The sequence below is a fragment of the Drosophila teissieri genome, chromosome X (genome assembly GCF_016746235.2).
Source record: "Drosophila teissieri strain GT53w chromosome X, Prin_Dtei_1.1, whole genome shotgun sequence".
In the NCBI taxonomy this organism is placed as follows: Eukaryota; Metazoa; Arthropoda; class Insecta; order Diptera; family Drosophilidae; genus Drosophila; species Drosophila teissieri.
In genome coordinates this window covers 23739997-23765837 of record NC_053034.1, presented here as the reverse complement: position 1 = coordinate 23765837, position 25841 = coordinate 23739997, and the positions used below count along the sequence as shown (strand labels likewise).

The 25841-nt window shown below is 41.0% G+C and overlaps 2 protein-coding genes across 3 annotated transcripts; both read left to right on the top strand.

The window, feature by feature from the left end:
* The first annotated feature begins 17287 nt into the window (after nt 1-17287).
* On the top strand, nt 17288-18246 carry LOC122624722. Of its 2 annotated transcripts, XM_043804405.1 has the most exons (3): nt 17288-17416; nt 17551-17695; nt 17800-18246. In XM_043804405.1, the coding sequence occupies exons 1-3, from the start codon at nt 17351-17353 to the stop codon at nt 18120-18122; spliced, it is 534 nt and encodes a 177-aa protein (XP_043660340.1). In that variant the 5' UTR covers nt 17288-17350; the 3' UTR covers nt 18123-18246. The 2 variants fall into 2 exon arrangements, with proteins under 2 accessions (XP_043660340.1, XP_043660339.1); XM_043804404.1 differs by having other exon boundaries at nt 17288-17695.
* Nucleotides 18247-22210: 3964 nt separating this feature from the next.
* LOC122624854 lies at nt 22211-23851 on the top strand (the record flags this gene model as incomplete). The annotated part of the gene is made up of 4 exons (XM_043804587.1): nt 22211-22272; nt 23301-23444; nt 23512-23665; nt 23730-23851. Coding segments are annotated over exons 2-4 (411 nt in total), but the record flags the coding sequence as incomplete, so codon positions are not given.
* Between the last annotated feature and the right edge of the window lie 1990 nt (nt 23852-25841).

Here is a 25841-nt window from a genome sequence, read left to right as displayed (position 1 = left end):
GTACCTGTAAAGAGAAAGAAAAATCAATTTTAAACTCAAATTTAAAAACTTTTGTAAGTATTTACACAATTAGAAAATGTAAGCAAAGAGAACATATGTTAATGTTACCAGTCCACACACTGTCAAGAAAATACTAACTTAAATTTAAATTATATTTACCACACTTGTCCAACCCTTATAGCCTACTGAATACCGTTCTAATAATTGGTGCGATTTCTATATAGTTTTAAGTGTATATATAATTTATATTTGTTGATTTAAGGATTTTAAGTTTTGTAAGAAATTAAACTGTCGCTATAGGCAACGCAAATGTGTCCGTTTTTAATTATTTGTCTCTGTAATTCTAATTACACGGGATCATTCTGGTCGGAAATACCCTGGCACGCACCTGTCAGAATTTTCGGTTTCGTTTACCGTCCCCCTTTTCTTTTGAATTTGTATTAAATTGTAAATAGTGACAAGTGGTTTTTGCTTGAAACATTTTCAACGTTAAATATATAAAGTCGGAATTTAAAGGGTTTCGTGTTGATAAATTAGCGTAGCTAATTGCATTCCAAACGGCATGACTTTGCGAAAAGTCTTTAAAATACATATTTGTACATAATATGTTAAGCGCAAGAAATGTGAAGTGCTAAAAGAAAATTTAAGAATGTCCACAGAAAAAAAAACAATGGAATGCAATTGTGATGTTAATTTTATTTTATTTATAAATTATACCACGCCCAAGTCGAAATTAAAGTTAAAAATGGGCCGCGCTATTTTTTTAAAGAAAAGTTTTCATGCGCCTCTATATTTATAGTGTAAGCCAATTTTTATTTTGGCATACAATATAAAACAAGAGAGAACGCTATAGTCGAGTTCCCCGACTATCTGATACCCGTTACTCAGCTAGTGAAAGTGCGAAGGAGTCTTCAGCACTGACAGTTTTTGGCGGTTTGTGGGCGCTAGAGTGGGCGTGGCAAAATGTTTTTTGGCAAATCGATAGAAATTTAGAAGACTAATACAAAAATGAAAAAATATGAAAACATTTTTCAAAAGTGTGGGCGTAGCAGCTTTGGGCGGTTTGTGGGCGTTAGAGTGGGCGTGGCAAAAAGTTGTTCAGCAAATCGTTAGAAATTTATAAGACTAATACAAAAATGAAAAAATATCAGAACATTTTTCAAAAGTGTGGGCGTGGCAGTTTTGCGCGGTTTGTGGGCGTTAGAGGGGGCGTGGCAACATGAATCGACAAACTTGCGCTGCGTCTATGTCTCAGGAGTCAGTATTCTTAATCTCAACTTTCTACCTTTTGTAGTTCCTGAGATCTCGACGTTCATACGGACGGACAGACGGACGGACAGACGGACATGGCCAGATCGACTCGGCTATTGATCCTGATCAAGAATATATATACTTTATATGGTCGGAAACGCTTCCTTCTGCCTGTTACATACTTTTCAACGAATCTAGTATACCCTTTTACTCTACGAGTAACGGGTATAAATAGAGTAGCATACAATTTTTAATTTTGATTAATCGCGCGAAAAAATCCACAACAAAATGCCACTCAAAATATAAATATTTGTTGCAAAAAATCGTGCGAAAAATAAAGTCTTATTAAAATTGCGCCGAATAAAAATATTGCGCTTAAGGAAATATAGCAATTTAGCTAAAATATGGTTTTGAACGCGACATTTTTAAAACAATATTTTTATGTGACTCAATTTTTTAGTTGCTTTTTGCTATGGACTTCTTCGGTGGTAATTATTATTTTCTATGATTATTTTATTATAAAGCTAATAATAAATTAAATAATATAAAAATAATAAATAAATAAAAAACACTCAATTAAATACGCAAAAATAAAGTAATTCTTTTGTCCTCATTAAAATTAGCAAAGGAAGAAAATGGTTGGCTCTAAATATTATATATTAATAAATTAGCAGCTAAGGAAAGGGAAACAATTATTAGGCGATGTGCTCTAGAAAAGCCCAATCAAATTGAAAGCGAGGGTATGGTGAAGTAGCAGGGAATCTTTGAGATGCACATGTTCGTGATAGCTCTGACTTAAATACACAGTTAAAAAATTGGTATTTAAAGCATAAGCCAACACGAGGATGTGCCAGAGAGAAGTTATTGAGATTTTAAATGCTCATAAGTTGAAAATGTAGCCCTTTTATAAATTTAATTGTTTTGATAAACTTGATATAAGTAAAGTAGAAGGCGGCTCTTATTTACATATCGGTTTAGCAAAACAATTAAATAAACTATCAGTGTTTCCCCAATTGCCGGACGTACTGATCATTGATATAAACATTGACGGACTTTCACTTTTTAAGAGTTCTAGGGCAGTTATGGCCCATTCTTCTAAGAATAAATAATATCCATGGCCGCCCCGTATTGACAATTGGTTTTTATGGCATATAATAAGCCTTTTAATTTTAAAGAGTTTTTATCTAAATTGATGTCCGAAACTTCCGAAATGATTAAAAATGGTTTAACAATTTCTACTTCAAAAGTCACCAAGTATAGCGCTGGTCGGAACAGATTGGAAAAAAGATCGTAGTTTCAAGATACTCTCATTATACCTGGATCCTTCCTTGGGTGGAGTAAGCGGGACCTCCTTAACTAGATTCCTAACCCGTTCATTTCCGGACCCCATAACTGAGGGATTAGTATTCTGGAAAGTTGTTCATGATAATACCGACGATAGGGAGCTGAGAGATATATGCATACAGGCGGGAAACCCTAAAATCGTTCAATATGAGTCTGCTCATATATCCAAACTTGCTGAAGACCCCCAGTCTCTGAATATACCACGAGGAATAAGTGCTTAGACTATGATTAAAGAGGAGATTAAAAAAGCACTGATTTTAAACCGAGATAATATAAAGAATGATGTGATATACGGGGTCCTGGATTATGTTCATCAATCAGAATCTCACCTTTGGACATTATTGGAGTCAATCAAGCCTAGATTCCCACGGTTCATCAGAGAATTTAGAGCTTGCACCTTCTCAGGAATAGCCCAAAATTTAATGGGATTATTCCAGAATTCGAGAACCATTCGAAACCAATTCAAGACCAAGTTCTCAAAAAAGACCAACTCTCTGATAATCAAATCAGAGTTGATCTCATTTAAAGTGTTGGGTAGTAAAGTGCCATATCACACTTACGGAGCAATGTGGAGTTGCTCGAGTACCCAAGCTGACATGCTTAGAGTCCGGTCTTGGGGATCCGATGTGGTGGGTGCCACTATACCACATCCTCTGGAATTGCTTTCTCAAGGAATCAAGCCATCTCTTAGATGTAAAGGATGTGAAACTCCTTCAGATTGTCGTCATTACATAGCAGTCCACTTACCTCGTGGCTTGATCGATTATGAGTTTAGGAGGGGACCCTGTGCACCATACCTTGGTTCCAGCACATCAGAGTCCACAAGTATCTTGACGCCGTGGGAGAGAGACACGAATATTCACCTGATATCAAGAGCAGTTCGATTGAGAGATGCAATCAATTGGTTCATATCACCTGACAGTAATTTGTCAAGATTGATCTATGCCAATCTAAAATCATTAACGGGAGAAGACTGGAGTCTCACTGTAAGAGAATACAAACGGCCTGGCTCAGCTCTACATAGATTCGCCTCATCTAGGCAGTCAACCGGGGGGTATTCCGCTCAAAGTCCAATGAAGCTGACCTGGATTAATTCTTCTACCAACACCATGGCGAATGAGTCAATCATGATTTCACGTTTCAATCAGCTTTTATATTATCCCAAGCATCAGCAGGGAAATTCATGATGGAAATGGATCTCAAGGATGCTACCATTTTCATATCGGCTGTTTAGGCTGCTTGAGGCCTATAGAGGAGCCCATGTTGGAGACTACCTGTCAGTATGAATTCCCGGATATGCATGAACTGCTAAATAAATGGAAAATAAAAAAATTGGTTTGGAAATTAGAGCCATAGTTTGTGATGCTCCTGCTCGAGCATTTATTACTGGCAGGCCTGGACATACGTCTAGCCATGGTTGCAGCAAATGTACCCAGGTAGCACGAAAAGTAGATTCTGTATTGACATTTAGCACTGAACGTGGTGAATTGATTACAGATGAAAACTTTAGGCACAGGACATAACCACCATAAAGAATATTTAACTGTTCAGTCCGCTTTAGAAAAACTTGGGGTTCTAATGGTAACTCAAGTCCCTTTAGATTGCATGCACCTTATTGATTTGGGTGTCATGCAAAAATTTTTAAAAATAATAGTGGAAAATAAAATAGAGCAAGAATATAGGGTTTCCAAACGAAGGAAACAGCTGCGTCCCACTATAGTTTGCTCGAAAACCAAGAACGTTGGATTAATTGCCGCATTGGAAAGCCGAGGAGTTTAGGCAATTTTTGTTATACACTGGTATTGTAGCTCTTAAAGATACAATTAATGACGACCAGTATTACTTATTCCTTTTGCTGCACTGGGCTTACAGGCTACTTCCCTCTCGCTTGCAACGAGAGTCAAACTTAAATAATGCCCAGCATATGTTGGATATATTCGTGAAGAATTTTCCAATTATTTATGGAGAAAGTAGTGTTTCATAAAATGTTCACGGTTTACTTCATGTAAAAGAGACGATTAAGCAAATCGGAGATCCGGTTTCAGGCTCTTCTTACGATTTCGAGAACTATTTACAAACTCTTAAGAGATTTGTCCGAAAGCCGACACAAATATTACAACAAATTTATAGGAAGATTGTTGAGGATAGTGGGATTCGAGTGGACAATGATCCCGTAAATTTAGAAGGTAGTGTTTTGAAGTTGAAGGGATGTACGCTTAGGAATAAAAGGCCAAATAGTTATTGTTATGTACAAGAACACATCCCGATTGAAGTAGATTATTTTGAACAAGATGCAGAAGGTATTTTTATTATAGGTAGGAGAATTTTAGATATTCGTAGCTTTTATAAAGCGCCTGTATCCTCTTTAGCTCTAGGTATTTGCTTAGCAAGTGGGAATATGGCACTCGATTTAAAAAGATTTAAGGTTACTAATATGGTTAGGAAAGCGGTAGCGATGCCATATAAGAACGAAATAGTGCTAGTTCCATATATACATTTTTCGTAGGGTTGTGACGATCTGTCGGTGCTCGGATGGTCAGGAGTCGTCTATGATATTTATTTGATTCCAGCAAAGACTGCTATGCTTAGTTAGTTACCACATCGTTGCCCGCCTCCTATGGCTCTGTCGTCTCCTTACTGCTGATCTTGCTCCGTTCCTGGTAGCTCCTCCTGGAGGTCTTGTCGCCGATCGCCGGCCGAACTGAATGACTTCTAGAAGTCTGGGGTGCGCCTTATATAGCGGTTTGGCGGAGGATAGTGTGCCCGCGTATCCCAACTGATTTAATGCTGTATTAGTGTGGCCGATCTATGTTGGGCCATTGTAACCCTTAGCGCGTGATCTTGGCGCGCGCGCGCATTGTGTTTGAATTTGCCAGTTCCAGTTTTGTTGCTCCGTCCCTATCTCTAGGATGTCGCGATCCGGTAACGCTGTGACACGTTGGCGTGGGGTCGGTGCGATCGGAACTGGCTGCGGTGGCTTCGTTGAGATCTGCGATCTCGACTGCCGTTGGGATGTGACTGCCACCCGGTTGTCGTGGCGTGGGGTCGGCGCGATCGGAGCTGGCTGCGGTGGTTTCGTTGGAACCTGCGATTTTGGCCTCGACTGAGGATGGGGTGTGACTGCCACCCGGTTACCTAGCTGGGCCATCTTGGGGTTCGTGGTTGTCCGCAGCGTGTGCGCCACTCGTTGTCTTCCACTGGCCGTTCTCGCCGTTGTGGTCTCAGCGTGTGGTGTCTGCGTGTCCCCCGGTTGCTCTTGGGAGACCCATTTCGGCCGGCGCTGACTTCTTCCGGGCCCCGCCTGGTATTATTGTTGTCTCCACCAGCTGGGTTTTGCCCGTAGCGGCTTCAATTTTCCGGTGTGTTTGTCGAAACTTTATTACGCTTTCTTGGAATCGCTGCATTTTGCTTGCGTGTGTGCGCGAGTTACGTCGTGGTCGAGGATTCGTGCTTCTTTTATATTGATTGCGAGGAGGGTTTTTGATATTCGAAGTGAGTCGCTTGAAGTTCGGTAACAGAATGAATCCTTATTTACAGAATAATTTCCTCTTAGCCTAGCGTACAATTCTTTTGTTCTGCGAAACCCCTTGCGTTGACGCTTTTCGCCCGGATGCCCCTTCCAGTACTTCGGTTCGATTCTTGGGAATCCTGACTCCGCTGATCCAGTGTGGGTTGATGACTTCGCTGCGGTGTGAGGTGAAGGCATGCTTGTGCCGTCACCGATAACTCCTCCCCCCTCAAGACGGAACGGCGGTCAATGACGTGGAGCCGGCAATCAGGATGTAGATGACTGTAAGGTGGGTCGTTGCGTTGTCGTCTGCGATGTCTTCTTCGGTTTTCAGCGTATTCATTTGTAGTTTCCGCAGGCTGAGTGGTTCTCCTGCGGGTATGGTTTTTACCTCCTCGGCTTTGATCAAGTTAATCTGTAGTTTTCCTGTGATTGTGGTGATGGTGTCGGCATATCTCGTTCCATTTGCTACGATAGAGCAGTTGTCGTATCTTACGATAAACGAGCCGTTTACTATTCTTTCCGGTGCGCAGTTTGTTGTTATGTTGAGGTTTACTGCGTTGGTGATGATGAGTATTCCTTCTATTGGGCTGTAGATTTGCTGGTACCTTGCGGTTTCCACCGTGTCGCATGTCGCTGGTTTGTTGTTGAGTAGGTTGTATAGGCAGGGCTGGTTACCGGGGGTGGGGGGGTTTCGCATACAAATTCGGAGTTTACTTTGATACATGGGTCTTGTACAATATTTAATTATTCGTTATTTCTTAGTATGTAGCTGGGTAGGTTTACTATCTGCGTACCGTTGAACGGTATTGCTATAATTCGGTACAATTTATAATTTGTAATTGACAAAATTGGGATCTTAATTTCGAGTGTTAGGGTTTTATTACTGGTGCTAGTATGAAGTGATAATAATTCGTAGACATCGTGTTCTGCTTTGATTTGTATTCCCTGTTTTGTTACAGAGTTCCTGATTTAAACTATTTCGGGATTGGTTAGGATGTATTTGGGGATTATTTTTAATTTTGCGAATAAAAGACTTTCCGCTACGCTAGTCAAATGAGCGTGGAGGAGGTCTAAGTTGATATTTAACCTGTGGATAAGACGGTCTAGCTCTATGTCCCTTTGTCCTGTGTTTACCATAGTTCTTTACAAATTTTATTTTGATTTGAGTTAATGATTTCAGTCATTACCTCCTGTTCTCTTTTAATGTGTGTTGCTATTTCCCTGAATCTAATTATTGTTTCGTTTTTGAATCTATTCGTTCTCTCCTCCTTGTTATTTAGGTTTGTTAGTTGTTTGTTTATTCTGTCTTCGTCGTTGGCGTCCATGGTACCGTTTACTATTTTCACTATTGTCCCTAGACCCTTGATCAAGCCTCTTCTAGTTCTACCGCTATTGGGGTTGGGTAGCAGAGAGGCTAGCCTATGGTTGATGAGGTCAAGTTTCGCGAGTAGTAGGGATTTAAGGCTAGTGGCCTCCGATTTGTTCAGGAGATCCCCTATAAGCTTGTGCAACCCATTGGATGCGCTCTCGTACTCGTTAAGGTGTATTATATGTGGTATCGTTGTGAATGCCGATACCGTTCTGGCCTTTCCTAATTGGACTTTTATTATTGCTTGGTCGTCAATCTGTAATAGACGTCAGTTAAGTGTTTCTAGTTAGTCATTGGTGGTGTAGTATGCGCCGCATAACGAAATCCCAGGGCAAAAGGTTGGTAATAGAAGTTAACCAAAAACCATGACTTAGTGCACAAAAATATTTTAGTGGAAGAATAAAAAACCCATTGGTGGTAAGAAAATAACAAGGAGCCCCAAAATCCAAGTCCAACTAAAGGGAAGGAAGGGGAAAAAATTTAATTTAAGCCGCAGAAATAACTTAATCGGAACCCAAAATGAAGCTATCGCTAGAGGTATTTCAGTGAAGCCCACGGTCGGAAGAGCAAGTATGCTTTCGTTCCTTTCGCGGATTGTTTCCTGATATGTATAAAGGAGAGTAACCAAAAGGCGATCCTTTCCCTAGACCAAGAGATCATTCAGGAGGATTTGAGCGCGAGGAAGATGGAGCTTCCCGAAGGACTAACAAAATGGAAGAACCAGGTACCCCGTTGCTGGGCGGGATGTCGAAGTTGCAAATCACCCTTGACAATTCGTGTTGTTCGTGTAGTGGAGTGAGAACCTAATTGACGGCGCCCGGCGCCGAGATAAAATCGCCTAACCTAGACATCGATGTGGCCCTCGTGGTGGTCCGGATTTGCTCCCTTTCCCCTTACATTCAACCGACCCTTGAATCCCATCATTATCGACTCGCCCCATAGGTGCTCATAGTGAAATAACGATAAAGATCTATCGACGGTCGTCGGACTATAATTATCATGAGCTTGCGCTCTTTATTCGGTGCCAGTGCAATACAAACAATACAAATTCTTCGACAAATTTTATCTCGGCGCCGGGCGCCGTCAATTAGGTTCTCACTCCACTACACGAACAACACGAATTGTCAAGGGTGATTTGCAACTTCGACATCCCGCCCAGCAACGGGGTACCTGGTTCTTCCATTTTGTTAGTCCTTCGGGAAGCTCCATCTTCCTCGCGCTCAAATCCTCCTGAATGATCTCTTGGTCTAGGGAAAGGATCGCCTTTTGGTTACTCTCCTTTATACATATCAGGAAACAATCCGCGAAAGGAACGAAAGCATACTTGCTCTTCCGACCGTGGGCTTCACTGAAATACCTCTAGCGATAGCTTCATTTTGGGTTCCGATTAAGTTATTTCTGCGGCTTAAATTAAATTTTTTCCCCTTCCTTCCCTTTAGTTGGACTTGGATTTTGGGGCTCCTTGTTATTTTCTTACCACCAATGGGTTTTTTATTCTTCCACTAAAATATTTTTGTGCACTAAGTCATGGTTTTTGGTTAACTTCTATTACCAACCTTTTGCCCTGGGATTTCGTTATGCGGCGCATACTACACCACCAATGACTAACTAGAAACACTTAACTGACGTCTATTACAGATTGACGACCAAGCAATAATAAAAGTCCAATTAGGAAAGGCCAGAACGGTATCGGCATTCACAACGATACCACATATAATACACCTTAACGAGTACGAGAGCGCATCCAATGGGTTGCACAAGCTTATAGGGGATCTCCTGAACAAATCGGAGGCCACTAGCCTTAAATCCCTACTACTCGCGAAACTTGACCTCATCAACCATAGGCTAGCCTCTCTGCTACCCAACCCCAATAGCGGTAGAACTAGAAGAGGCTTGATCAAGGGTCTAGGGACAATAGTGAAAATAGTAAACGGTACCATGGACGCCAACGACGAAGACAGAATAAACAAACAACTAACAAACCTAAATAACAAGGAGGAGAGAACGAATAGATTCAAAAACGAAACAATAATTAGATTCAGGGAAATAGCAACACACATTAAAAGAGAACAGGAGGTAATGACTGAAATCATTAACTCAAATCAAAATAAAATTTGTAAAGAACTATGGTAAACACAGGACAAAGGGACATAGAGCTAGACCGTCTTATCCACAGGTTAAATATCAACTTAGACCTCCTCCACGCTCATTTGACTAGCGTAGCGGAAAGTCTTTTATTCGCAAAATTAAAAATAATCCCCAAATACATCCTAACCAATCCCGAAATAGTTTAAATCAGGAACTCTGTAACAAAACAGGGAATACAAATCAAAGCAGAACACGATGTCTACGAATTATTATCACTTCATACTAGCACCAGTAATAAAACCCTAACACTCGAAATTAAGATCCCAATTTTGTCAATTACAAATTATAAATTGTACCGAATTATAGCAATACCGTTCAACGGTACGCAGATAGTAAACCTACCCAGCTACATACTAAGAAATAACGAATAATTAAATATTGTACAAGACCCATGTATCAAAGTAAACTCCGAATTTGTATGCGAAACCCCCCCACCCCCGGTAACCAGCCCTGCCTATACAACCTACTCAACAACAAACCAGCGACATGCGACACGGTGGAAACCGCAAGGTACCAGCAAATCTACAGCCCAATAGAAGGAATACTCATCATCACCAACGCAGTAAACCTCAACATAACAACAAACTGCGCACCGGAAAGAATAGTAAACGGCTCGTTTATCGTAAGATACGACAACTGCTCTATCGTAGCAAATGGAACGAGATATGCCGACACCATCACCACAATCACAGGAAAACTACAGATTAACTTGATCAAAGCCGAGGAGGTAAAAACCATACCCGCAGGAGAACCACTCAGCCTGCGGAAACTACAAATGAATACGCTGAAAACCGAAGAAGACATCGCAGACGACAACGCAACGACCCACCTTACAGTCATCTACATCCTGATTGCCGGCTCCACGTCATTGACCGCCGTTCCGTCTTGAGGGGGAGGAGTTATCGGTGACGGCACAAGCATGCCTTCACCTCACACCGCAGCGAAGTCATCAACCCACACTGGATCAGCGGAGTCAGGATTCCCAAGAATCGAACCGAAGTACTGGAAGGGGCATCCGGGCGAAAAGCGTCAACGCAAGGGGTTTCGCAGAACAAAAGAATTGTACGCTAGGCTAAGAGGAAATTATTCTGTAAATAAGGATTCATTCTGTTACCGAACTTCAAGCGACTCACTTCGAATATCAAAAACCCTCCTCGCAATCAATATAAAAGAAGCACGAATCCTCGACCACGACGTAACTCGCGCACACACGCAAGCAAAATGCAGCGATTCCAAGAAAGCGTAATAAAGTTTCGACAAACACACCGGAAAATTGAAGCCGCTACGGGCAAAACCCAGCTGGTGGAGACAACAATAATACCAGGCGGGGCCCGGAAGAAGTCAGCGCCGGCCGAAATGGGTCTCCCAAGAGCAACCGGGGGACACGCAGACACCACACGCTGAGACCACAACGGCGAGAACGGCCAGTGGAAGACAACGAGTGGCGCACACGCTGCGGACAACCACGAACCCCAAGATGGCCCAGCTAGGTAACCGGGTGGCAGTCACACCCCATCCTCAGTCGAGGCCAAAATCGCAGGTTCCAACGAAACCACCGCAGCCAGCTCCGATCGCGCCGACCCCACGCCACGACAACCGGGTGGCAGTCACATCCCAACGGCAGTCGAGATCGCAGATCTCAACGAAGCCACCGCAGCCAGTTCCGATCGCACCGACCCCACGCCAACGTGTCACAGCGTTACCGGATCGCGACATCCTAGAGATAGGGACGGAGCAACAAAACTGGAACTGGCAAATTCAAACACAATGCGCGCGCGCGCCAAGATCACGCGCTAAGGGTTACAATGGCCCAACATAGATCGGCCACACTAATACAGCATTAAATCAGTTGGGATACGCGGGCACACTATCCTCCGCCAAACCGCTATATAAGGCGCACCCCAGACTTCTAGAAGTCATTCAGTTCGGCCGGCGATCGGCGACAAGACCTCCAGGAGGAGCTACCAGGAACGGAGCAAGATCAGCAGTAAGGAGACGACAGAGCCATAGGAGGCGGGCAACGATGTGGTAACTAACTAAGCATAGCAGTCTTTGCTGGAATCAAATAAATATCATAGACGACTCCTGACCATCCGAGCACCGACAGATCGTCACAACCCTACGAAAAATGTATATATGGAACTAGCACTATTTCGTTCTTATATGGCATCGCTACCGCTTTCCTAACCATATTAGTAACCTTAAATCTTTTTAAATCGAGTGCCATATTCCCACTTGCTAAGCAAATACCTAGAGCTAAAGAGGATACAGGCGCTTTATAAAAGCTACGAATATCTAAAATTCTCCTACCTATAATAAAAATACCTTCTGCATCTTGTTCAAAATAATATACTTCAATCGGGATGTGTTCTTGTACATAACAATAACTATTTGGCCTTTTATTCCTAAGCGTACATCCCTTCAACTTCAAAACACTACCTTCTAAATTTACGGGAACATTGTCCACTCGAATCCCACTATCCTCAACAATCTTCCTATAAATTTGTTGTAATATTTGTGTCGGCTTTCGGACAAATCTCTTAAGAGTTTGTAAATAGTTCTCGAAATCGTAAGAAGAGCCTGAAACCGGATCTCCGATTTGCTTAATCGTCTCTTTTACATGAAGTAAACCGTGAACATTTTATGAAACACTACTTTCTCCATAAATAATTGGAAAATTCTTCACGAATATATCCAACATATGCTGGGCATTATTTAAGTTTGACTCTCGTTGCAAGCGAGAGGGAAGTAGCCTGTAAGCCCAGTGCAGCAAAAGGAATAAGTAATACTGGTCGTCATTAATTGTATCTTTAAGAGCTACAGTACCAGTGTATAACAAAAATTGCCTAAACTCCTCGGCTTTCCAATGCGGCAATTAATCCAACGTTCTTGGTTTTCGAGCAAACTATTGTGGGACGCAGCTGTTTCCTTCGTTTGGAAACCCTATATTCTTGCTCTATTTTATTTTCCACTATTCTTTTTAAAAATTTTTGCATGACACCCAAATCAATAAGGTGCATGCAATCTAAAGGGACTTGAGTTACCATTAGAACCCCAAGTTTTTCTAAAGCGGACTGAACAGTTAAATATTCTTTATGGTGGTTATGTCCTGTGCCTAAAGTTTTCATCTGTAATCAATTCACCACGTTCAGTGCTAAATGTCAATACAGAATCTACTTTTCGTGCTACCTACTTTTGCTGCAACCATGGCTAGACGTATGTCCAGGCCTGCCAGTAATAAATGCTCGAGCAGGAGCATCACAAACTATGGCTCTAATTTCCAAACCAATTTTTTTATTTTCCATTTATTTAGCAGTTCATGCATATCCGGGAATTCATACTGACAGGTAGTCTCCAACATGGGCTCCTCTATAGGCCTCAAGCAGCCTAAACAGCCGATATGAAAATGGTAGCATCCTTGAGATCCATTTCCATCATGAATTTCCCTGCTGATGCTTGGGATAATATAAAAGCTGATTGAAACGTGAAATCATGATTGACTCATTCGCCATGGTGTTGGTAGAAGAATTAATCCAGGTCAGCTTCATTGGACTTTGAGCGGAATACCCCCCGGTTGACTGCCTAGATGAGGCGAATCTATGTAGAGCTGAGCCAGGCCGTTTGTATTCTCTTACAGTGAGACTCCAGTCTTCTCCCGTTAATGATTTTAGATTGGCATAGATCAATCTTGACAAATTACTGTCAGGTGATATGAACCAATTGATTGCATCTCTCAATCGAACTGCTCTTGATATCAGGTGAATATTCGTGTCTCTCTCCCACGGCGTCAAGATACTTGTGGACTCTGATGTGCTGGAACCAAGGTATGGTGCACAGGGTCCCCTCCTAAACTCATAATCGATCAAGCCACGAGGTAAGTGGACTGCTATGTAATGACGACAATCTGAAGGAGTTTCACATCCTTTACATCTAAGAGATGGCTTGATTCCTTGAGAAAGCAATTCCAGAGGATGTGGTATAGTGGCACCCACCACATCGGATCCCCAAGACCGGACTCTAAGCATGTCAGCTTGGGTACTCGAGCAACTCCACATTGCTCCGTAAGTGTGATATGGCACTTTACTACCCAACACTTTAAATGAGATCAACTCTGATTTGATTATCAGAGAGTTGGTCTTTTTTGAGAACTTGGTCTTGAATTGGTTTCGAATGGTTCTCGAATTCTGGAATAATCCCATTAAATTTTGGGCTATTCCTGAGAAGGTGCAAGCTCTAAATTCTCTGATGAACCGTGGGAATCTAGGCTTGATTGACTCCAATAATGTCCAAAGGTGAGATTCTGATTGATGAACATAATCCAGGACCCCGTATATCACATCATTCTTTATATTATCTCGGTTTAAAATCAGTGCTTTTTTAATCTCCTCTTTAATCATAGTCTAAGCACTTATTCCTCGTGGTATATTCAGAGACTGGGGGTCTTCAGCAAGTTTGGATATATGAGCAGACTCATATTGAACGATTTTAGGGTTTCCCGCCTGTATGCATATATCTCTCAGCTCCCTATCGTCGGTATTATCATGAACAACTTTCCAGAATACTAATCCCTCAGTTATGGGGTCCGGAAATGAACGGGTTAGGAATCTAGTTAAGGAGGTCCCGCTTACTCCACCCAAGGAAGGATCCAGGTATAATGAGAGTATCTTGAAACTACGATCTTTTTTTCAATCTGTTCCGACCAGCGCTATACTTGGTGACTTTTGAAGTAGAAATTGTTAAACCATTTTTAATCATTTCGGAAGTTTCGGACATCAATTTAGATAAAAACTCTTTAAAATTAAAAGGCTTATTATATGCCATAAAAACCAATTGTGAATACGGGGCGGCCATGGATATTATTTATTCTTAGAAGAATGGGCCATAACTGCCCTAGAACTCTTAAAAAGTGAAAGTCCGTCAATGTTTATATCAATGATCAGTACGTCCGGCAATTGGGGAAACACTGATAGTTTATTTAATTGTTTTGCTAAACCGATATGTAAATAAGAGCCGCCTTCTACTTTACTTATATCAAGTTTATCAAAACAATTAAATTTATAAAAGGGCTACATTTTCAACTTATGAGCATTTAAAATCTCAATAACTTCTCTCTGGCACATCCTCGTGTTGGCTTATGCTTTAAATACCAATTTTTTAACTGTGTATTTAAGTCAGAGCTATCACGAACATGTGCATCTCAAAGATTCCCTGCTACTTCACCATACCCTCGCTTTCAATTTGATTGGGCTTTTCTAGAGCACATCGCCTAATAATTGTTTCCCTTTCCTTAGCTGCTAATTTATTAATATATAATATTTAGAGCCAACCATTTTCTTCCTTTGCTAATTTTAATGAGGACAAAAGAATTACTTTATTTTTGCGTATTTAATTGAGTGTTTTTTATTTATTTATTATTTTTATATTATTTAATTTATTATTAGCTTTATCATAAAATAATCATAGAAAATAATAATTACCACCGAAGAAGTCCATAGCAAAAAGCAACTAAAAAATTGAGTCACATAAAAATATTGTTTTAAAAATGTCGCGTTCAAAACCATATTTTAGCTAAATTGCTATATTTCCTTAAGCGCAATATTTTTATTCGGCGCAATTTTAATAAGACTTTATTTTTCGCACGATTTTTTGCAACAAATATTTATATTTTGAGTGGCATTTTGTTGTGGATTTTTTCGCGCGATTAATCAAAATTAAAAATTGTATGCTACTCTATTTATACCCGTTACTCGTAGAGTAAAAGGGTATACTAGATTCGTTGAAAAGTATGTAACAGGCAGAAGGAAGCGTTTCCGACCATATAAAGTATATATATATATTCTTGATCAGGATCAATAGCCGAGTCGATCTGGCCATGTCCGTCTGTCCGTCCGTCTGTCCGTCCGTATGAACGTCGAGATCTCAGGAACTACAAAAGGTAGAAAGTTGAGATTAAGAATACTGACTCCTGAGACATAGACGCAGCGCAAGTTTATCGATTCATGTTGCCACGCCTCCTCTAACGCCCACAAACCGCGCAAAGCTGCCACGCCCACACTTTTGAAAAATGTTCTGATATTTTTTCATTTTTGTATTAGTCTTATAAATTTCTAACGATTTGCTGAACAACTTTTTGCCACGCCCACTCTAACGCCCACAAACCGCCCAAAGCTGCTACGCCCACACTTTTGAAAAATGTTTTGATATTTTTTCATTTTTGTATTAGTCTTATAAATTTCTAACGATTTGCCGAACCACTTTTTGCCACGCCCACTCTAACGCCCACAAACCGCCCAAAGCTGCTACGCCCACACTTTTGAAAAATGTTTTCATATTTTTTCATTTTTGTATTAGTCTTCTAAATTTCTATCGATTTGCCAAAAAACATTTTGCCACGCCCACTCTAGCGCCCACAAACCGCCAAAAACTGTCAGTGCTGAAGACTCCTTCGCACTTTCACTAGCTGAGTAACGGGTATCAGATAGTCGGGGAACTCGACTATAGCGTTCTCTCTTGTTTTATATTGTATGCCAAAATAAAAATTGGCTTACACTATAAATATAGAGGCGCATGAAAACTTTTCTTTAAAAAAATAGCGCGGCCCATTTTTAACTTTAATTTCGACTTGGGCGTGGTATAATTTATAATTAAAATAAAATTAACATCACAATTGCATTCCATTGTTTTTTTTTCTGTGGACATTCTTAAATTTTCTTTTAGCACTTCACATTTCTTGCGCTTAACATATTATGTACATTTATGTATTTTAAAGACTTTTCGCAAAGTCATGCCGTTTGGAATGCAATTAGCTACGCTAATTTATCAACACGAAACCCTTTAAATTCCGACTTTATATATTTAACGTTGAAAATGTTTCAAGCAAAAACCACTTGTCACTATTTACAATTTAATACAAATTCAAAAGAAAAGGGGGACGGTAAACGAAACCGAAAATTCTGACAGGTGCGTGCCAGGGTATTTCCGACCAGAATGATCCCGTGTAATTAGAATTACAGAGACAAATAATTAAAAACGGACACATTTGCGTTGCCTATAGCGACAGTTTAATTTCTTACAAAACTTAAAATCCTTAAATCAACAAATATAAATTATATATACACTTAAAACTATATAGAAATCGCACCAATTATTAGAACGGTATTCAGTAGGCTATACATAGCTTTTTTTTTTTTGTCGACTCGGATTTTTTCTCCTCTCATTTTCGGTCATTGCTCCGAACTACTTCGAAAAAAAACAACAAATATGATATTTGTTTCATAATAATATGACAGTTTTTTGCTCGCGATGGTACATATAAAAATACTTTTTTTTTTTTTAACTTTACTTGTGAAAGTACGGAGACAGAATGACTTCTGTTCCGCATCCACGCATTTATTTTGCCTCTGATTGCACCGAGTGCCATATATATGTAGGTACAATTAGTTGCATTTTTGAATTCGTACATTGGTGAGGCGAGTATAAGGGTTGGACAAGTGTGGTAAATATAATTTAAATTTAAGTTAGTATTTTCTTGACAGTGCGTGGACTGGTAACATTAACATATGTTATCTTTGTTTACATTTTCTAATTGTGTAAATATTTACAAAAGTTTTAAGTTTTGAGTTTAAAATTGAATTTTCTTTCTCTTTACAGGTACCCCCGCCAGAAGGACGGAAGCACCAAGTCGCTGGAATCCTCTGGAGTCGTCGTCGGTGGAAATTTAAAGATGTATGGCCCAGTTTGTTGCGGCCGCAGGGTGCGCGCCACTTGCAAATTTGAATCGGGCCGGCTTGCAGGTAAGTAAGTTCATGGTGGATTGCGTAGGATGGTAACATTATCATCTGTTTGCTTTGTTTACATTTTCAAATTGCCAAATGTTTACAAAGTCTTTAAATTTAAATTTAATATTGCTTTTTATTTCTCTTTACAGGTACCCCCGCCAGAAGGACGGAAGCACCAAGTCACTGGAGACCTCAGGAGTCATTGCCGGTGGAGAATTGGGGATGTTTGGCCCAATTTGTTGCAGTCGCAGGGTGCGCGCAACTTGCAACATTTGAGTTGGACCAGCGTTGCAGGTGAGTAATTCGTGGTGGATATTTTAACGCAGCTGTCATATGTGGTACTTCCTACCACCACAGCGGCCGTTATTTTGAGTTTGCAATTTTCTTCTAAATTTCAGACACTCCGCCAGTTGTCAACATTGAGGTTCCGATGTGGATCCCGCGCTGCCGTTATTGCGGTCATTTTAGAGTTGCTGGCAACGTTTGGCGGTGGAGTCTGCCTGAATTTGGGCAGGAAACTCATCGCTTTAAGTGGATTCGTTACGCTCTACGTCTGCCAATAAGCTGCCAACCCGTTCTCTGGTTTTTTCTCCAGTTGTCAGAACACGTTGTCCAGAACGCTGTCAGTTCCCGCGCCGCCGTCTCGTTGCAAGGTCCGAAAAGTTTCTGCATCTCAGCTAGTGTCCTTCAGGAATCGGCAGGGAGGTCATCATTGATTTGAAGTCGTCAGAATTGCCGCTTTCGTAGGCCATCTCGCCAGGAATAGAGGAGCATCTTATAATCGCCGGGCCAAAATGCTTTGCCGTAGGCCGCCGCTCGAGAAAGTCCATGGAATTGGATGTAGAAAATTGCATTAGATAAGTGTGCCTATGTGTTTAATTTTTTGTTTTTGTCTGATTGGCATTTGTCTTTTATTTAACAGGTCCAGTTGTCCGGGATTTTTCAATTTGGGAATCAAGGGATGAGAGGCTAATAAAAATGTGCAAATTCGTGTAGTTAGACAACAGGCATTTTGACGAGCCTCGGACCCTAGTTATTTGTTTGTATTGGCAGAGAGGGGCGTTGTCGTTTGTATTAATTTCCATTTGTTTTTCTGGTTTGTAATTTATTAACAATTGCTCTATTTTTTACAGGAGAGCTGCCGAGTTGGATTTGGAAATAGCATGGGCTGGATATGCAGTGCTGTGGATTGGACGCAATAGTTGTCACTGGAAGTCATTGAGGGGAAAAAGACGAATTTGGAGTGCGCGAATTTTTTCACTTCCGACATCAGCAGCGCCACGCAAATGGTCCACTGTGACGAGGGTAGACTGTGGCATGGAGACGCCATTAATTCTCGTCAGTTTGCTGCGACAGTTGCGTTGCCGTTGCTGATTTTGGGAATCGCTAGGGTTACGCATGTAAAATGAATTCGTCTATTTAAAGGTAAGTTTTATATTATTTCTTGTTTCTAGTAGTCAGTTGCGTAGTTTTATGCTTTAACTAATTTATTTTCTTCTTTTTCAGGGGTTTCGTCAGTGTAACCTTGCTGCGGGAAAAAGTCAAATTCGAGGGTCACGATTTCGACCTTTTGCCGGGTCAGCAGCGCCGCGCCTAAGGTCAAGAAAGTCGAGGGGGCATCCCCACATGGAAATGGCATCAAAACATGATACATTTTATATGTTTTAAGTGCCAAAATCTCCATTTTGGGTTACGTCGAGTCGGGAAGTAGTAAGTTGCGTAGTTTTATGCTTTTATTAATTTATTATATTCTTTTCAAGGGATGTTGTCAGTATACCGTTGCTACCAGGAAAAAGTCGAATTCAAGAGTCACGATTTTGACCTTTTGCCGGGTCGGCAGCACCACGCCTAGGGTCTATAAAATCGTGGGGGAATCCCAGTATGGAGACGGCATCAAAACATTGTATGTTTATTGTGTTTTAAGTGCCAAAAAGTAAGTTTATCCATTTCGCCAAGTCGGGTTGTCTTTTATCGTCGAGTACGGCTTTTGGAGAGATTGCAGCTGTTGTTTCAGGACATTTCGAAGGATATTCATCATGTTTTTGCCGCGCGTTGAATTCATCTATGCGGGTCCTAGTGGGTGACATCCTTCACGTCCTCTTCGTAGGGATCAGCAGGAATACATCGTCAAGAGGCTTTTCGTCCGGATTGCTTTCTGGTGAGTGGCGTTTTGTATTTTATATAATATTATTTATAGTTATTTCCTTGTTTACAGGTTGTCAAGAGGGAAATTAGGCGAGTTGCTGCCGCTAGGGTATAGTTGCTGCTTCGCTTTTCGTCTGAACATGCTATTTTAGTCTTTTTTCAGTCTTTTAGCAGTCTTATTTTAATTAAAGTTAAATCGACGTTTCCATATCTGGGTCATTTTGTCTTCCTTGTATAATTAAAGCCATTAAAATGTCAATCTTCTTTTCCAAATTGTCAACTCTATTTGCTAGTTTAATGACGGGGTCGTCGGGGTGACTATTTTTCGGAAGAGTGTTGGTATTTTGAGGTGAAGTTTTCTCCTTCACAATCCTTGGCTTCAGATTTGCCATGGCAGCTCTGCTCGTTGTCGGGGGGCTGTCGTCATTTCCCTGTTTGCGGTTCGTTGTTTTTTCTAGATTTTTCTGTTCCTTATGCACATTTTGTTCATTTCGAAGCCTGTTCTGGAATTTTTCCAGATGTCTTTGCGCTGGGTTTCTAGCCATGTTTGGGGCCTTGACCTTGGGATTGATCCTGCCATTTGTGGAGACCTTGTCTGCGTTCCGGCGCCATTTATTTAGGCGTTTTTGTATGGCAGCTTCATGTGAAGAAAAGCGTGGTTGATTTGGTCTACTATCCTTCACATTTTGCCGGAACGGATTCATTGTAGACTTCCTGGCGGCTTCCTTTCGGGCTTCGGCTATTTCGGTACTATATGGTAGTCGGGGGGTCTTGTTGAATGGGAGGGGGGCTGCCGTTCATATTTGTTGGTTTTTACGTCCATTGTTGACCTAATTTTGTGGAAATCTATCCTGTTGACTGCTAGTTTTTGTTTCTTTGCCTTATAGGCAGGGCACCCCTTGTATGCGCTGATGTGGTTTCCGTTGCAGTTAAAACAGGAGGCGGGGGTTGATCTTGGCTTTGTGCATTCGCTAGACCAGTGCTGGCCGGCGCACTTCATGCACCTTGGGGGCTTCATGCATGTATTTCTAGCATGCCTGAACCCCTGGCACCTGAAGCACTGAACCGGCTCCCTCGTCCTATTCTTCCTTTCAACTTCCACCCTTTGCCCGCCTAGCTCTTTTATGGAGAGAATCCGCTGGTGGCTGCCATCCTTGACTTAGACAATTTCTAGTTCGTGCATCCGCATCGGGCCTCCAGTTGCAGGATTGATCATATTCCGTGCAAAGTTGGACTGGAGGCCGAGCTTCTGCAACTCACTAGTTATCCATGTGCAAGGGGTGGAAGGGTGTAAATGGCGAATAACTACTCTGAAGCCGCTTTCAGATTTAATCTGGTTGGAAAAGAAGGGGGTGTCACTCTTTGCTAGGATTTCTTTTTGATTGATTTCTGATTGGCGCCGAGGCGCTGCATGCAGGGGCTTCATCACAGGGGGTTGGGTGGCGGGGGGCTTTGATTTCCTCTACAATACTTTGGGCCACCTTGCTTTTGAAGATGGGGGTATTCAGGGGGGGAAAGATGCTTGGGGTAGCAAAAACGGAGGGCACGCATGCCCTTTTATTTGGCGTGTAGTTGTGTAGTTTGAGCTGTCCATATCCACATTTGGTCGCTTGCCCGGGGTTTTCGTTAGTGGTGCTGGATCGGAGGGTGCCACAAATCCTAATCCAGATCCAGTTACCACTTCCGAGAAACTCATTGGCTGCACGCCCTTGCTTTTAGGGGGTGAGTTAAATAGATCTCGCTTGGCAGCAGGCCGGCTAAGGGTTCGGGATGCTGATGTATTTCCCATAGTATGCATGGCGATACATTTGGGTTTTGACTGTAATTTGTCTTGAGCAGGGGGGCGTGGGGAAACGCCCTTCCGGTGGGGGGAAGTGGTTATCTTACCAGAAATTTCCTTGTCAGTGGTGGGTTTCTTGTTTATACTTAGTTTGGTAACATCCGGTTTATGACTTAAGTTAAAGAAAAAAGCGCTGCGTGTTGTGTATTTACATTGAATTTCCCTTTGGTTGCAGTCCCTGCTATTGTCAGTTTTTATGTGTGGGGAAGATATTTCCCCACGGTTACAATTGTTGTCTGATTTATTTCGTGCGTCAGTATTTGCAAGCGCGGGATTTTTTGAGCGTCTGTCCGGGCTAGTACCCTTCAGTACCAAAATTCCTTGCCCGTATTTTTCTCGCCAGAGTTCGAAAAACAAAAACAAATCTCACAGGCTTTTTCTAGCAAAGTTTCAAACACCAAAGTCAAGCAGAATTCTGTCGTGGCTCTGCCGCTGCCTCTGCCCGCAGTTCATATTTGTTGGTTTTTTTTCGAAGTAGTTCGGAGCAGTGACCGAAAATGAGAGTGAGAGATGAGAGGAGACAAAATCAGAGTCGAGAAAAAACGCAATGTATAGACTTCTAAATACCGATCTAATAATTGGTGGGATATTTATATTGTTTTAAGTGTATATATAATTTATATTTGTTGATTTAAGGATTTTAAGCTTTTTAAGAAATTAAACTGTCGCTATAGGCAACGCAAGTGCGTCCGTTTTTAATTATTTCTCTATGTAATTCTAATTAAACGGGATCATTATGGTCGGAAATACCCTGGCACGCGCCTGTCAGAATTTTCGGTTTCGTTTACCGTCCCCTTTTCTTTTGCATTTGCAATTAATTGTGAATGTGACACGTCGTGTTTGTGAAAAAATTCAATTTATTTTCAACAAAAAAAATATAAATCCGGTAAATAAAGTGATTCGTGTTGATAAGTTAGCATAGCTAATTGCATTCCAAAGTACATGATTTTGCGAAAAGTACATACTATGTTAAGCGCAAGAAATGTGAAGTGCTTAAAGAATGTGCACAGAAAAAAACAAGAGAGAACGCTATAGTCGAGTTCCCCGACTATCTGATACCCGTTACTCAGCTAGTGAAAGTGCGAAGGAGTCTTCAGCACTGACAGTTTTTGGCGGTTTGTGGGCGCTAGAGTGGGCGTGGCAAAAAGTTTTTTGGCAAATCGATAGAAATTTACAAGACTAATACAAAAATGAAAAAAATATCAAAACATTTTTCAAAAGTGTGGGCGTGGCAGTTTTGCGCGGTTTGTGGGCGTGGCAACATGAATCGACAAACTTGCGCTGCGTCTATTTCTCAGGAGTCTGTATGCTTAATCTTAACTTTCTAGCTTTTGTAGTTCCTGAGATCTCGACGTTCATACGGACAGACAGACGGGCAGACGGACGGACAGACGGACGGACAGACGGACATGGCCAGATCGACTCGGCTATTGATCCTGATCAAGAATATATATACTTTTTATGGTCGGAAACGCTTCCTTCCGCCTGTTACATACTTTTCAACGAATCTAGTATACCCTTTTACTCTACGAGTAACGGATATAACTATGGAATGCAATTCTTATGTTAATTTTATATTCATTATAAAATATACCACGCCCAAGTCGAAATTAAAGTTAAAAATGGGCCGCGCTATTTTTTTAAAGATAAGTTTTCATGCGCCTCTATTTTTATTTTGGCATAAAAATAGAGTAGCATACAGATTTTAATTTTGATTAATCGCGCGAAAAAATCCACAACAAAAAGCCAATCACAATATAAATATTTGTTGAAAAAATCGCTTTTTGCTGTGGACTTCTTCGGTGGTAATTATTTTTATTTATTGATGATTATTTCATGATAAAGCTAATAATAAATTAAATAATATAAAAAATAATAAATAAATAAAAATAATAAATAAATAACACGAACCAGGTTGCGAGGATGACGGCCTTGTTGGAGATTTTCGTAAAGGGGAAGGCGAAGAATGTGGCTGTGGATGTGGCGTTCCCAGTCACATCGGAGGAAGACCTGGTGGCTTTAGACCAGAGCATAAGCTCAGGGTCCCAAGAACGCTACGTAAGTAAAGTATATATGGTCTAAGTGATCGTACAATTCATTCTGTGTTTTTATTTTTTTCTTTCAGATGGAAGCAATAACAAAAATTTCAAAAAGCAACAATTTGTCAAAGGCAATAAAGGGCGTATTGTCAGAAACGCTGTTGTGCGCCTACAACATAGACGGCCTAAACGGGAAAAAGTCATTAAAAGCATTTCCCAAATTCTTTTCCGTTCTGATTGGTATGTATATTTATTATTTTGCTATAATCTAATAATATTATTATAAAAATACTTTTCGTTACAGATAGCATAAGCACATTAGAAGGCCAGCAGCCAGGAGAGAAGGCCTTGGCCCACGCACTGGCATGTGTTAAAAATAATGCAAACAAAACAAGAGAGAACGCTATAGTCGAGTTCCCCGACTATCTGATACCCGTTACTCCGCTATTCGAAGTGCGAAGGAGAGTCTTCAGCACATACAGTTTTTGGCGGTTTTGTGGGCGTTAGAGTGGGCGTGGCAAAAAGTTTTTCGGCAAATCCATAGAAATTTACAAGAGTAATATGTACATAAATGAAAAAATATCAAAACATTACTCAAAAGTGTGGGCGTGGCAGCTTTGGGCGGTTTTGTGGGCGTTAGAGAGGGCGTGGCAAAAAGTTTTTTGGCAAATCGTTAGAAATTTTCAAGACTAATACAAAAATGAAAAAAAAACGAAACATTTTTCAAAAGTGTGGACGTGGCAGTTTTGGGCGGTTTGTGGGCGTTAGAGTGGGCGTGGCAACATGAATCGACAAACTTGCGCTGCGTCTATGACCCTGGAGTCTGTATGCTTAATCTCAACTTTCTAGCTTTTGTAGTTCCTGAGATCTCGACGTTCATACGGACGGACAGACGGACATGGCCAAATCGACTCGGCTACTGATCCTGATCAAGAATATATATACTTTATATGGTCGGAAACGCTTCCTTCTGCCTGTTACATACTTTTCAACGAATCTAGTATACCCTTTTACTCTACGAGTAACGGGTATAATTATTCATCAACTATACCCTGCAACTTACTATGGTAGATGGTAAAGTGTGCAACGCGTTAAGCAATACGCCCTCAATGAAATGTTTTATATGCGGTGCAAAACCAACGGAAATGAATCAATTAGAAAAATGTCTAGCAAAAAACGTTGATGAAAAGTATTTTGAATTCGGCTTATCGCCACTTCATTCGTACATACGCTTTTTTGAGTACATAATGCACCTTTCATACAAGTTGGAAATAAAAATGTGGCAGGCGAGATCAGCAGAACATAAGCTCAATGTACTGCAAAGAAAAGAAGGAATCCAAGCGGAATTTCGTGACAAAATGGGAATCATTGTTGATAAACCAAGAGACGGAGGCAAAGGATCTTCCAACGATGGAAATACAGCTAGAAAATTGTTTGGAAACCCCAGCTTGGCATCTGAGATTACAGGCATTGATGAAGAAGTCATAACCCGATGCGCAACAATATTGCAAGCTTTAGCATCAGGATATTCTATTAATATTCAAAAATTCTAAAGCTATGCTTTGAATACTGCTGAACGGCTAGTAACAAAATATTCATGGTATTATCTTCCAGCAACAGTACATAACATTTTAATTCACGGTGCGAAGGTGATAGATCATGCGTTGCTGTCGATAGGAGAGCTTTCAGAAGAAGCTGCGGAGTCCAACAATAAGGAAATAAGGAAAGAAGTACCGGCTTCAGCATACTCGAAAAATGTCTCGCATATTAACAAATACCGATTTGATGAACAACCTTCTTTTGCGTTCTGGCCCCTTTATAACAGGTCAAAGAAAACTACCAAAAAAAGATAAATCTCAATTCTTTTCGTCGACATTTGATTTGTTTGATGATATTTGTTAAGTTTTTGAATTCAAATTAAAATTCGTTTCAATTTTACTTTTATTATTAACTGAAAGAACTAGAGATTTTTAATTTGTTTATATTTACGGGACCTGCAACTCTACTGGAAGTGTTTTTGCACACCATCGGCATATTAGCAATACTATGGGAGCTATAAGATAACGTCGTCCGATTTGGCTAATTTTTTTAATACATGTTCAAATATTTTTTTTAGATTTTTGGGAACTATTTATGGCCGCGGTCCCCTACAAGTGCAACCACTGTGCGCTGGTCGGAGATCGGTTACGCAGATAAGCCGAAGTGTTGACAGCTTCTGCCCAAAAACTATCTCCTAGCCCCGCCTGGACCAGAAGACATCTTGACATTTCCACCAGCGTCCGATTTGCCCTTTCCGCCACGCCATTTTGCTGCGGCGTATGCGGTATTGTTAGCTGTCTGGCAATCCCATACTTCCTGAGGTATTCGTCAAACTGCTTATTGACAAACTCTCCGCCGTTGTCACTCCGCAGGCATT

What these genes read in the sequence shown, in the direction of transcription:
- LOC122624722 (XM_043804404.1), top strand. Translation starts at nt 17,446, where the DNA reads ATGGTAACATTATCATCTGTTTGCTTTGTTTACATTTTCAAATTGCCA. An exon ending in GAGTTGGACCAGCGTTGCAG is followed by an intron (nt 17,696 to 17,799) that starts GTGAGTAATTCG and finishes TCTAAATTTCAG; the next exon opens with ACACTCCGCCAGTTGTCAAC.